Source organism: Camelus bactrianus, chromosome 4 (genome assembly GCF_048773025.1).
Source record: "Camelus bactrianus isolate YW-2024 breed Bactrian camel chromosome 4, ASM4877302v1, whole genome shotgun sequence".
In the NCBI taxonomy this organism is placed as follows: Eukaryota; Metazoa; Chordata; class Mammalia; order Artiodactyla; family Camelidae; genus Camelus; species Camelus bactrianus.
The window spans coordinates 73045902-73057967 of NC_133542.1; the positions used below are offsets into that span (position 1 = coordinate 73045902).

The following is a 12066-nucleotide window of genomic DNA, read 5'->3' on the forward strand; positions in this document are numbered from 1 at the left end:
AAGTGTATGCTCTCAGCCCGGGCTACTTCCTTCTTCCTGCAGGCCTGTGTCTGACAGAAAACTGAGGACTGACAGTTTTTCATGTTTCATGTTTTCTGTGTTCACTTTAAGTCAGACTGTGCTTTCCAAATGTTTTAAGCTGAAGTCTGGTAGAAAGATTGCAGGAGTCAGGAGGAATCTGGAAAGTCTTCCAGGTTGGGCATGATGGCACCTTTATCTTCCCTGACACTCTGGGCTCCAGCCAGATGGGATCTGGCAATGACACACGCTTCTCTAGTCTCTGAGCCTTTGCACATGCTGTTCCCTCTGCTTGGGACACTGTTCTCTACTCCTCACCTGGTTACCTTCTGTTCATTTTCAGGTCTCATCTCACTTCCTCAAGAAAGCCGCCTGACCTCCTGTCAAGGTTGAGGACGTCTGCCGACCACGGTATTTGTCACTCTGGTCCCAGCTGCCTATTTCCTTGTCCGTCTTCCCCTCAGTATAGAAGCTCCTTGATAGAAACACGACTGTCCCATTCACTCCCAGCATCCGAGGTGGGGCCCAGCATGCAGTAGGTGCTCAATAAATTCTGGCTTAGTGGACAAGAGGCAGAAGGCCTTACCCGCGTCTCCTACTGTCTGTGGCGCCTGACCCTGCATCCCCCCACCACGCCGTGTCCCACTTCCTCCCTCCCTCTGTCCCGCCCCTCCTCTGCTCTCCTGCCTGCAACCTGGGGTCTCACACCCCCTTCCCCTCCCCCTCCCTCTCACACTCACTCACACTCAAGGCGCTTCCCTGCTGGTTTGATTACCTCTTGATTAAGAGGGCATTTAATTAAATGCCTTACAAGTTATCAGCACCCAGTGACATTTCATCAGCCTGTCCCCGCTGCTTTCCTAAGCTCCAAACCCCCCCATTGAGTGGGTCAGCGTGTGCATGCTAACGGGCTTGAGGGCTAGGCAGACCCCTCCTCATCCAGCCCAGAGGGAAGCCTCCGGTCCATCGTCCAGGTCCAGGGCAAAGCGGAAGGAACAACAGCAGTACGGACAGCAGGCCTGCCCGAACCTCCCGGCATCCCCTGCTATTGCTCACGGAGGACCCGGCCTCGGGAGCACGAGGCCCTCCCTGCCCTGGGGCTGGAGTCTCACAGCAAGTTACTGCCCCTCTCTGGGCCCTGCCAGCACTCCTGTGCAGTGATGGCCAGAGGGCTTCACAGCCTGCAAGGCAGATCGTAGGCAACGCTGACAGAAGCCACTGCCACCTGGACAGCACTTAGAAATGCCAGGCACTGCTATGAGCGCTTCACGTGGATTAGTGAAGCCAGGGGAATTAGAATGAGTCCAATTTAATTAAGGAATCCCTGTACAGCTCTTAGAACAGTGCCTGCCTGGCCCACGGCACCCATTACCCGCGTGTTTGCTGCTGCTCTCAGGACCCAATGAGGCAGGTATTATTATCACCCCTATTTTATAGGTGAGGAAAATGCAGCACAGGGAGGTTAAGTAACTGGCCCAGGTCACACAGCTGGGAAGTGGCAGAGCTGGGATTTGAACCCAGGCAGACTTACCCAGACTCCACGCCCAGGACAACTGGATCCAGGAATAGGGCAAGAGAGAGACCAGCAGGGAAGCTGGAAGAGTCCCTTTCCCACCACCAAATGGTCACTGTGTCCCCCGCTGGCACACCACTCCTCTGGGCTAAGCAGGGCTCCGCTCCTGATGCCCCATCCCAGTGCCCACGAGGGCAGGTGCCCTGAAGGAGGGGCAGCTTCCTCTCGGATTCAGTTCACCCTCATCTCCACCCTGCTTCCCGTGAAGGCCTCCTCTCTCCCAGCCTCCATCCCTCTCAGTCGTTACTCTCTGGGTTTCTCCAGCCCTTATTGGTCTGCCAGGATATTCACAACCCCTGCTTCCCTGAGCCCCCGGATGTTAAGATGAGATCCAACCCCACCATCCATCAGAGTTCAAATCATAGAGCGTGAGGAGGAAGGAGCCAGCAGAAAAATACTTAGACCCCCATCATTACCCCAGTGAACCCCCAGATGGATTAATGATATGAACCTACCACCAAACACTCAGAAAGCATTTTAAACATAGGCACATTTTATAAAACTGGGAGGGGAAAGCAGGGCCTAAAATTTAGAAGATACGAAGTCTAGCCGAACTGATTACATAAAAATTTAAAACTTCTAGAAAATAAGCAATAATGTTACTTTAAAAAGGCTGAAAGACAAATGCCTGGGAGTAAATATGTATCACGTGTATGTGACAAAGGATCAATGACCTTAATATGTAAAGAGCTCCTGTAACTCAATAGGAAAAGACAAAACACTTGATGAGAAGGTGAAAGGGGAGCGTGGAAAAGCAGAGACAGGGCAATCAAGGACTGGGCTCGAGTTGACATTCCCATCAGGGCTGCCTGTCTGCCAGGAGCTAATCAGGGCTCCGCTTACATGCTTCTCCCGCCCTCGGTGGCTGCCGATTGATTTCAATTAAGATGCCAGGAGCAGCAGAGGCATCAACGCTGCTCCAAGGGGGTGGGTGGTGCTGCAGGAATAGGGCCCCTACCTAGCCAACTTCTCCCTATCTTTACACACCCACCTGGGTGTGGGGGGGCAGGAGAAGGGTCTCCCCACCTAGAAGCTTCTCTCCCCTGACCTCTATCCTGCCCTGCTTGGATTCATTCAGTTCAGGGTATTTGTCATAACTTGGCTGGGTTCCAGCCATGAATCCTGCCCAGGCTTCCCTGACCCCAATGCGCGCGCGCACACACACACACACACCAGCCTTGGGTCACTTGTGGCAAGTGGCTTCACCTCTCTGAGCCTGGGTTTCCTCATCCCTAAAAGGAGAAGGTACAGCTGTGCCATCCTCCTAGGGTGGGCACGTGGTGTCAGGGCTGATGCACATAAAACGGGCGGGGCGCACAGTGGGTGTGCGGTATGTAGGGGCTGTGCTCAAGAGGTCCACGTGAGGTGTCTGGCCTCTCCTGTGGCTGGTGCTCGCCTGGGCACCGGGGACACAGAGGAGGTCAGGGCAGAGAGGGTCCCGCCCTCATGGACTCCAGGTGGGAGGAGACAGACATTAAGCAAATGACAGTGCAAACCAGGTGCCTTTGTGCACAAGGGAGCAGGCCACCTGGACCAAGCAAGGGACCCACCCTTCTCCCAGATTCTGCTGAAAGTCTCTACAAACCTGGGACCGTCCCGACCCCCACCTGGAGCCGAGACCTCGGCACCCGGCCCTCTGGTTGGTCCACGTGCCTCCACCTTGCCCTCTGGTCCTCCCCTCCTGCCTGGATGGGGACTGTTCCAGATAGCTGTGCCCGGGGACGCGGACGTGAGCAGGTGCACTGTGGGGTGTTAGAGGCCATTCAAATGATGCTCGGGGACATGTCGTTCCAATGCTGTGTGTTTATTTTAATATATGTGAAAAATGTAAATGGGGGTGACTGCTCACGGAGGCACAGGGTTTCTTTTGGTGGGTGAAGAAAACGTTCTGGAATTAGTGGTGACAATTGCACAATTCTGTGAATATACTAAAAACCACTGAAGTGTGCACTTAAAATGGTGAATTATATCTCAAATTAAAAAAACACCCCAAACCCCACCTCAGGCCACGACTTCCTCCCAAATATATATATATAACCATCTCTGCAACTTTCAGAGATGTCATTCTTTAGAATGAAATTATGTGAGATATTCAAAATTTAAAATACTGAGTGAACTTAAAGACAGTCAGCAATAGTAACAATAATAATAACGTAAGCTCTTTGTGCCCTTCGTGCCAGGCAAGGGACCGTGGGAGCTGTGGCCGGGAGCACTGACGGCCACGCCGTTGAGAGGTGAGCCCTCGGCGTCCCGAGCACGGCCCCCCTCAAGGCCAGGGCAGCCACAGCTGCCCGACCTGGGACAGAGACCATGTCCCCGGCAGGAAAAGCATCTCCCTGGGACCCACCCACGGCGAGCACCACCACCTTCGGATCCCCGCTCGTGGACTCATCCACATGGATGCACTGACCTCCTCTCCATGCAGCACCTGCGAGGAGCCTCGGGCGTGCGGAGGCCAGGGAGACCCGGCGGCCTCCCTGTGAGGAGGGGGCTCGGGCCCGACGGTGTGCGGTGCGCGGGGGAAGCAGGGCCCCCCCCCCTCCCCGGTGTCCGGGCTCTCACCTAGCCAGTGCTCGCCCGTGAGCTTGCCGAAGCCGTCCCGGTAGGCGTCCCAGCCTCTGAAGAAGTTCACGGAGCCGTCCTCCCGGCGCTGAAACACCTGTGAGGGAGAATGAGGATGGGGAGCTGGCTCCAACCTTCCCAGGACCCCAGGTTTGACCCCCCTGCCCCACACCTGCCCGCCTGGGGACAGCAGAGGTTAGGCCTCCCATTTCCCTCAACAGCTCCCCCTGGGGCCCCGAGGCAGAGCAGGGACTAGGGACTCTCGTGGTGGAGGAGGCGGGGGAGACTGACCCCCAGGCCCTCAAACGCCCCCTTGAGAAGGAACTGGGGTGGACGAGGGTGCAGTGGAGACAGCCCAGCTTCCAGGCCCACCTCTGTGGCCTGGCTGCGGGACTCCGGACTGGCCCGTCCCTGCTGGGGCTTCAGCTCCCCCCGGTCAAATAACAACAGGGTGAGGAAGGGTCCTGACGTCTTACCCCATGTCAACACAAACCTGAACAAAGCCCATTCTTTAGTTTTTAAAACTGGCTAACACACACACACACACACACACACACACACACACACACACACACACACACACACACACACACACACACACACACACACACACACCGTGCCCCCAGGGCTGGCCTCCAGAGCTCCACCTCTCACACGCCCCTGCCGGAGTCCCGCACCGCAGATCCCCTCTTATAAAAAGCCTGGGCAGGGGCTGGGGCGGGGGCTTGGGGAGGCAGAGCCCCAGCCACCTCTCAGGGGAGGACGAGGAGTCCACAGCCGGCGGGGCTGTGACTCGGGTGCCGACAAGAGGCCGGGCTGCCTCCGTTCTTCATTTTAATAACATTCCTGATTTGGGAGTCGGGAATCCCATTGGTCAAATTGCTTTGAAATAAGTACCACACTGGTCCAGGCCAGAGCTGCCTGGAGTATTCACAAGATCCGCTGACGATCCTGTTCCTGGCTCGCGCCCCCCCCCCCACCTCTTTGTGTCTAACAAGCCTTTTTCTCGCTCATTTGCAGAGGCAGCACCCACCCCCCTGCCCCACTGCCTCCATCTGTGCCCGCCTCTGAGGTGTTAGAGGTTTGGCCACAGCACCGTTTCATTACTAAGCAGCCTGATTTCAGTCGCCCAGAACTGCCCTGTGCGGCATCTGTCCTTGGGGACCAGTCCGCCAGTGCTGGGGCAGCGTTGACGTCAGGTGGCAGGAGGGAGGCAACACCATTTTTATTGCTCCACTACCTCCAACCTGGCCCTACCCTGACACGTGAAAGCTCTCAGAAGGGACTGGCGCGGAAGGAAATTCGATCAGGCTCAGAGATCTGAGAGCCAGCTGAGGAGAGCCGTATTGATGGCTGCAGATTGGGACCCTGAGCACGCGCCCTTTGAAAGGCCTAATCCTGGCAAAAGCTCAGACGCTCCCCCGGAGAAGGCATCGAGCTGCAGAGCCTGTTTAGACAGGAGGAGGGGTGCGGGTGGAGGGCGGGAGGGGTCGGGGACAGGGGTAGGGAGGGGCAGGGGTCACGGCCCGGGCTCTAGAGCTCAGGCCCTTGCACTTAACAGCGCCGGCCAGTCACTCCACCACTCTGAGCCTCAGTTTCCTCATCTGTAAAATGCGGATCACAGCAGCACCTCCCCCATAGGCTGCGGTGACCCGCTGAGAGTAAGCCAGGGCCTGGGACACCGTCACTGCTCAGCCCACACCAGCCCGAAGAGACCAAGAGCCTGGAGACCCAAGCCCGACCAGGGCCCCCCTCCTCCCCTCTCCCTCGGCCCCTGCCCAGGCCACACCCAGCCCTTCCTTCCTGACTTGGGTACATCTCCTCCCCAGCTGTCCCAGGCGGGCTGCCCCAAGCCTCTTTCAATCACTCAAATGTCCAACGGAGCACCTCCAGTTCAGGAGCCGGCTGGGGAAACTGAGTCAGGGGCCCTTGGGGCAGAGGAGCACAGGGCAGAGGCCTGGTTCAGGGGACCCCACCCTGGCGGGAAGTAGGGCTGATCAGAGGAGTAGGGAGAGAGGGTCTGGCTGGCGGGGCTGGCTTATGGGGGGGAATCCAGGACAGCCCTGGAGGAAGGGCCGGGTCCTGGGCCCTGTGTTCCCATGTGTGGTTTGGGTAAATCACTCCTCTCCCCCAGGGCTCACTTCCCTCACCTGCTCATCAGCCCGCCTCCCGGACCGCAGCGAAGAATACATTACAGAGTGGCTGGTATTATTATTGTCATCATCACTTTCCTGCTACTGCTGTGATGAAGTAGCAAGCGGGGGTGCCACGCTTCCAGGCACGGGCAGGCCACGAGCCCTAGGAACTGGGACAGACGGGCAGAGCAGCCAAGACCGGCCGGTGTTGGGAGCTGACCACAGCGATGCTCAGGGTAAGTCCTCCTCGCCCAGTGCACGCACTGTTCACCAGATCCTTACCCAACCCCAGGAGCCCGGTTCTCTGGCCCCTGGCCCCTCCTCGTTGCAGTAGACAGAAGCCTGGACACTGGCCAGAAGTCAGGCAGCCATGAATGGATGGTCTGACCCTCACTTCCCTCTTCAGCCTAAGGCCAGGCTGGACACCCGGAGGCCACTGTCCTACCACCCATGTCCACGCTCTCGTCTGCCATGGACCAGGGCGTCCCAAACCTGCCTCTTTGTCTCCTTGCCAGGCTTCTCATGCCAAGAGGTGACCTCTAAGCCCACCCTCTTTCTCGCTGCCCTCCAGGGCTGGGTGCCAGTAACAAGCAGGGCTCCTGCTGGGTCTCAACCTGGGTGCATGACCAGTGGGGGTGAGCACAGCTGCCGGGCCACCGGGGCCTCCCTGCCTCTCTCCTCCTCTCAGGAAAGCAGCCACACCAGCTGAGCGTGGCCGACGGCCCCGACAAGACGGCTCAGCTCCGCACCAGCTCGGACGCCACAGCCACTGTTTGCCAACACGGCGCTTCACCCTGAGTGGTAACAAATCGTGACACCCCCTCCCCCGAAGGGCCGAGACACATCCACGCCTGGCTCTGCAGAAGTGGCTTTTAGACTTTCTGACTGTGATCCAGGGAAATGCGGTTTACAGGGTGACACACACACTCACGGGTATTTGCATCTGAAACAGAAGCTTCCCGAAACAATACTTGCCCTTAAGATGGATGTGTGTTAATATCTTCTCTCCTGTTCTAGCCTATGCCACTCTATTTGATTTTAAAAAATAATGTTGATCACAGCCCATTAAATTGAATTCTCCACCTGCCGACGGATTACAACCTGCAGTTTCATGTTGCCGGCCTTTGCCACGGGCTGTCCTGATTCCTTGGCTCACACCCTAAGTGACTGGGCATGCCGGACACTGGCTGGGATCTCAGACTCAAAACCCTGGCCTCGAGCTGATCACAGTGCATCGTGGCCAAGCATGAGGACGTTCCAAGTGTGCACAGGCCACAGATCGTCTTCGGGGCCTCCCAGACTCCCAGGAGTGTGTTGTTTCTGACTCAGAGGCCCAGGGTGAACTGCAGCTGTGGCTTCAGATTTCTGGAAGCCAGCTGGACTTCAGGGATGCAGGATGGCCTGATGTCACCAAGCAGAAGGCCTTCAATTACAAAGCAAGGATCAGCCGGACAGGAAGATACGAAGAGGGAGGTCAGTAAAGGATCAATGTGTCTGCTTCCCCTACCCACGAAACAGGAATCCCCACTTAGGCACCAAAGGGGAGAAGGGTAGGGAAACAAACTAATTGTTGATTACTTTCAAGGCTAAAATATCCGTTGGTCCAGCTCCGGGGCCTCTCCCTAGGGCTCAGGCTGCAAAGTGATTGATGTAGAAATGCTTGCAGCCAGTGGGGCCTCTTGGGCAGGTGCCACGAGTGGGCAGACAGACAGGGTGCGTTTTCTTGGTGCGGATTCTCAGAAGCCAGCCGCCTGCTGCCCGGCGTCTTCCAAGAGCTGCTTAGGGAGGCTCTGCCAAGGGAGCGCGGGGCCCACATGGTCCTGCAGATGGTGCTGGGAGGTTTCAAAGGAAGGAGGACCGCACTTGGGGTGGCAGGAGGGAGGAGAGCGGCAGAGCGGCTGACTGTCCCGCTTTTGTCAGACAGGCTTGGGGAGCCTGTCTTGCGCTCGACAGGTCTGGTCCCCTCGGAGGCCACTTCCTCAGACAAGCCCCATCTGACCTGCACCTTGTTCACCATGATGCTAAGAGCATGGAGTCATCATCCTGAGAGCCAGGGCCTGGCTCAGTGGTCACCCCAGCCCTGGCCAGTGCCTTCAAGGACATCACAGCGGGGGGGGGGGTGCTCCCATTTGGCAGATGAGAAAACTAAGGTTTGGAGAGAGTGGGGTGCCTCAAGGCAGGGGACCACTGAGGCCAGAAGAGGGGGGACTGACAGTACACAAATATAAAGGATGAGGGTGGCCAAGGGTTGCCCGATGGCCAAGGGGGATGAACGTTGCTCCCCTACCCCCGTGAGCCCACCCAGGCCTCATCACACCTGGCCTGGCACCCAGGAGACTCAAGTTCTATCCAGACTTGAGCCAACAGGCAGCATGACCACCTAAGTCTTGGCTTCTCTCTTCTGCAAAATGACAGGGTGTGCTGTTCCAGCCCCGTGTGGTGTGTCTGGACTCACCAGGGACTCTGGCCCTCAGAAAGCTCCCGGCCCCAGGAGAGATGCATGCACAAACCAGCAGCCTCAGGGCAGAGCAGCTCCCAACTGGCATGTTCCTTTGATCCTTGAGTCTCAGTTTTCTCAACTGTAAAACGGGGATTATAACAGCTCCAACCCACAAGGATACAGTGACACAGTTAAATGTCCTGGGAGAAACACAGCATTCCATAATGGTAACAACTGTTGTTACACTTGCTGGGAGCTCAGAGGAGGATGAGCTGGGGTGGTTGAGAGGGTGGTCCTAGAGGCCTTCCTGGAGGAGGCACTTCTCAGCTGAACTGCAGATTAAGCAGGGTCTTGGCAGGTGGTCAGAGGAGCTGAGGCGTAAGGGATAGGGGCTGGGTGATCCAAACCCTATGAGGTGAGGAGGGGGCGTCTCTGCTGCCTTAGAAGGGTCCGCAGGAGGCAGAATCTGAGATTTTTCCTCCACTCTGACGAAGCTTCTGTGGAAACCAATTACAGGCAGAATGTTGCTGGTGGTGCAGCTGTGGAGTCCCCCAGCCTCTCAGGCCTCTTGATTCTGGAAGGAGGGGTGGCGGGCTGTGGCAGAGGCAGATTCTTGTTTCTAAAGAACAAAGAACTTGGACATGCGAGCAAATGCAACCCTTCAAAGGCAGCCCCTGGGGAGCCTCTGCTGGCTTTCCTGGGAGGCAGTCACTCCTCCAGTCCTTTCTGGACGCCTCTGGGCGCTCCCACCCCCACCCCACGCCTGGGCTTGCTGGCAAGAGCACAGTTGCTGGAATAAAGTTGAGCTGGGTTCAATCCTGGCTCTGCTTTTCACGGGCCTTGTGACCTCAGACAAGTCACGGACCCTCTCCAAGCCTTAGTTTTCCTCTTTGTAAAAAGGCACCAACAGCAGCCCCTTCCTCACCCCGCAGGGTCACGGGGGACATGCAACAAAAGGGAAGTGTGAGCTGAGCGGGGGGTCGGGGGTGGTGCGCAGTAGGTCTAACCAACGTCACCTCCCTCCCCTTCAGAACCAGCTGCCAGGCCCAGAAGGAAATGGGCCCACTCCTTGTTTTTGACTGAAAATGGTACCCCTGGGCCTGGCGCCCGGCCATGTTTCCCAGGCTTGGCAGTCGGCGTCCGCCGGCTCCTGGCACACACCGTGCAGAGCTGCCATTTATCAGATGCTGAGACCCCGGGCTGAGCCTCCACGTGCATCACCCTGTCTACGCTGAAAGTTTGAAAAATCTAAACTGCCCTGGACAGAGGCAGGCTTTCTCCAAGCAGATCGGTCAAGGAGCGTGGGAATGTTGTCAGCAGTCACCGTGGTCATTAGCATGTGCGGGGCTCCGAGGATGCTCTGGAGCAGTTCAGAGCCAGGCAACAGCCCGGGGCTGTGATGTCACAGCAGGTCCTCCCGCCACCACAGCCTTGGGGACCGAGAGGTCTGGCCTCAGCGGCAGCCGCAGCGGAGCAGGGAGGAGGCAGCACCCCCGGTGGACTCCGAAGTCCCGCTAACTGGCGTCCCTCGCGCAGCCCCGTCGCCCACATCCTGGCTTTCATCTCCGCTGAGCCTGATCCCCCTGCCGGCTGGGCTCCACTCAGGCGGCGGCTCCTTTGATGTCTTCCCTGTGAGAGAAGGATTTTCCTCCCACCTGGGGAGCGCAGGTAGGGGGGGGACGGGCACCGTCGGGGGGAGGGTTTCGCTCACAGTGGAGCCAATTAGAGGCCCATCTGAGCCGCTGACCCCACGGCAGTAAAATGCCCGGCAGAGCACGGAGGTTTGGGCCGCTGAGCTCGTGGCGCGGGGGGAGGCTGGCTGCGCTGTGGATCCAAGTGGGGACACAGAGCAGAGCTACTTCTATGGCAGGTCCCCATGGTCAGAGGTGCTGAACTGGCCCCGATTCCTGTGACCCCGGCTGGTGATTATGCAAAGACAAGGGCCTGGCACACAGGCCCACTGGCAGCTCTGCTGAGGCAGATCTTGGCGGGGACAAGGCTGTGCCTCGGGGCAAGGAGGCAGGGCAGAGCGGGACCCAGTCTGCCTATGCTGGGCTGGACCTTCCTTTCAACCATAAAACCCACGCAGGGCCCTGGGCCTGACCACCCTATTCCCCAGACCCTGAAAGGTGGCCGTGCAGGACACAGGGCTACCCCACTGGTCGGATGAGGAAGGGAATACCCCAAGGGGAGATGTGACCTTTCCCATCTCACACGGCTGGGGAGATGAGCTAGAAACAGCCGCTTCGTTCCCCCCATCAGCTTCCAAGTGAGGAAATTTGGCCTCTATTTTTACAAATCTTCCTCCTCCTCCTCAAAAAAAAAATACTGCTTGACTGTAAGATCTTAGAGGGTGAGGCTGGGTTCCTCTGTTGGCAGGGAATCCCGGAGGCTCAGCACGGACCCCCGCTACCCTTCCCCCGGGCCCTCGCCACCCCCCACAGGTGAGCTGCCTGAGAAGGACTCCGACTCTCCCCACCAGGAAGACCAGCACTGCACTATCCCCATTTAACAGATGAGAAAAGTGAGGCTCAGAGAGGTGGTTACACTGCCAGAGGCTGCCAACAGTCACTGACATGGCAAGTATTTAGGGAGCACAGACGGCGTGCAAGCCCTGGGCGGACCCCTGAGCTACAGCGGCCCCAGACGATCAGTTGCTGCCCTGCGGAGCTCAAGCCCGACTGCGACACGGACAGGCGACACCCAAACAGGTGACTGCTTAGCCGCACCTGTGACGGGTGCAAAAGGAGAGCATGAGGCGTGGACCTGAGAGGCCTCCCAAAGGACACAGCGACCAAGCTGGGCCCCTTGCCCAGGGTCACAGGTCAGCAGGGGCAGCCTCTCCTTCCTGCCTCTCCCCCTCCATTTCTGGGGCAGGGGTGGAGGTGGCTGCACGTGTCACATTTAGGAGTGGCCTTGTTGATCAGTGTGACCTTGCGTGGCCTGGGCCACTGTGGTCCCTGGTGAGCGTGGAGAGGGGCCAGGACTCAGCTGGGGCCAGCGACCACATCAGCTGAAAGGCCGCCTCGAGGCACGTGTCCATCTGCGCCCTGACCTCAGTCCCACACGGTGACTCCCCTGCTCTCAGCCAGGGTTCAGAGGACAGTGGAGCCCACCCTGCCCCCAGGAGAAAGCCGAACTCCTAGTGCGCCCACAAAAGCCACCCAACCCAGGCCCTGCCTGCCTCCCCGCCTGTCCCAGGCCCCCCGAGCATCACACACCAGCAGAATGGAGCTACCTTGGTCCCTGAACAAGCCCCACCACCTCCCTGCAGACCCCACACGAGTCTCTTTGCCTGGAACACTGCTCTCACCTCCTCCCCCAGGGTTCCAACCTCC

At 58.1% G+C, this 12066-nt stretch overlaps 1 protein-coding gene across 3 annotated transcripts in view; it reads right to left on the reverse strand.

Annotated features, from left to right (window-relative positions):
• FIBCD1 (fibrinogen C domain containing 1) overlaps positions 1-12066 on the reverse strand; it is a 35716-nt gene that overhangs the window by 4631 nt on the left and 19019 nt on the right. For all 3 annotated transcript variants that reach the window (XM_045517313.2, XM_074362414.1, XM_074362413.1), the window contains exon 6: positions 4154-4250. In XM_045517313.2, coding sequence (XP_045373269.2) covers positions 4154-4250 — 97 coding nt within the window. The remainder of the gene's footprint in view (positions 1-4153; positions 4251-12066) is intronic.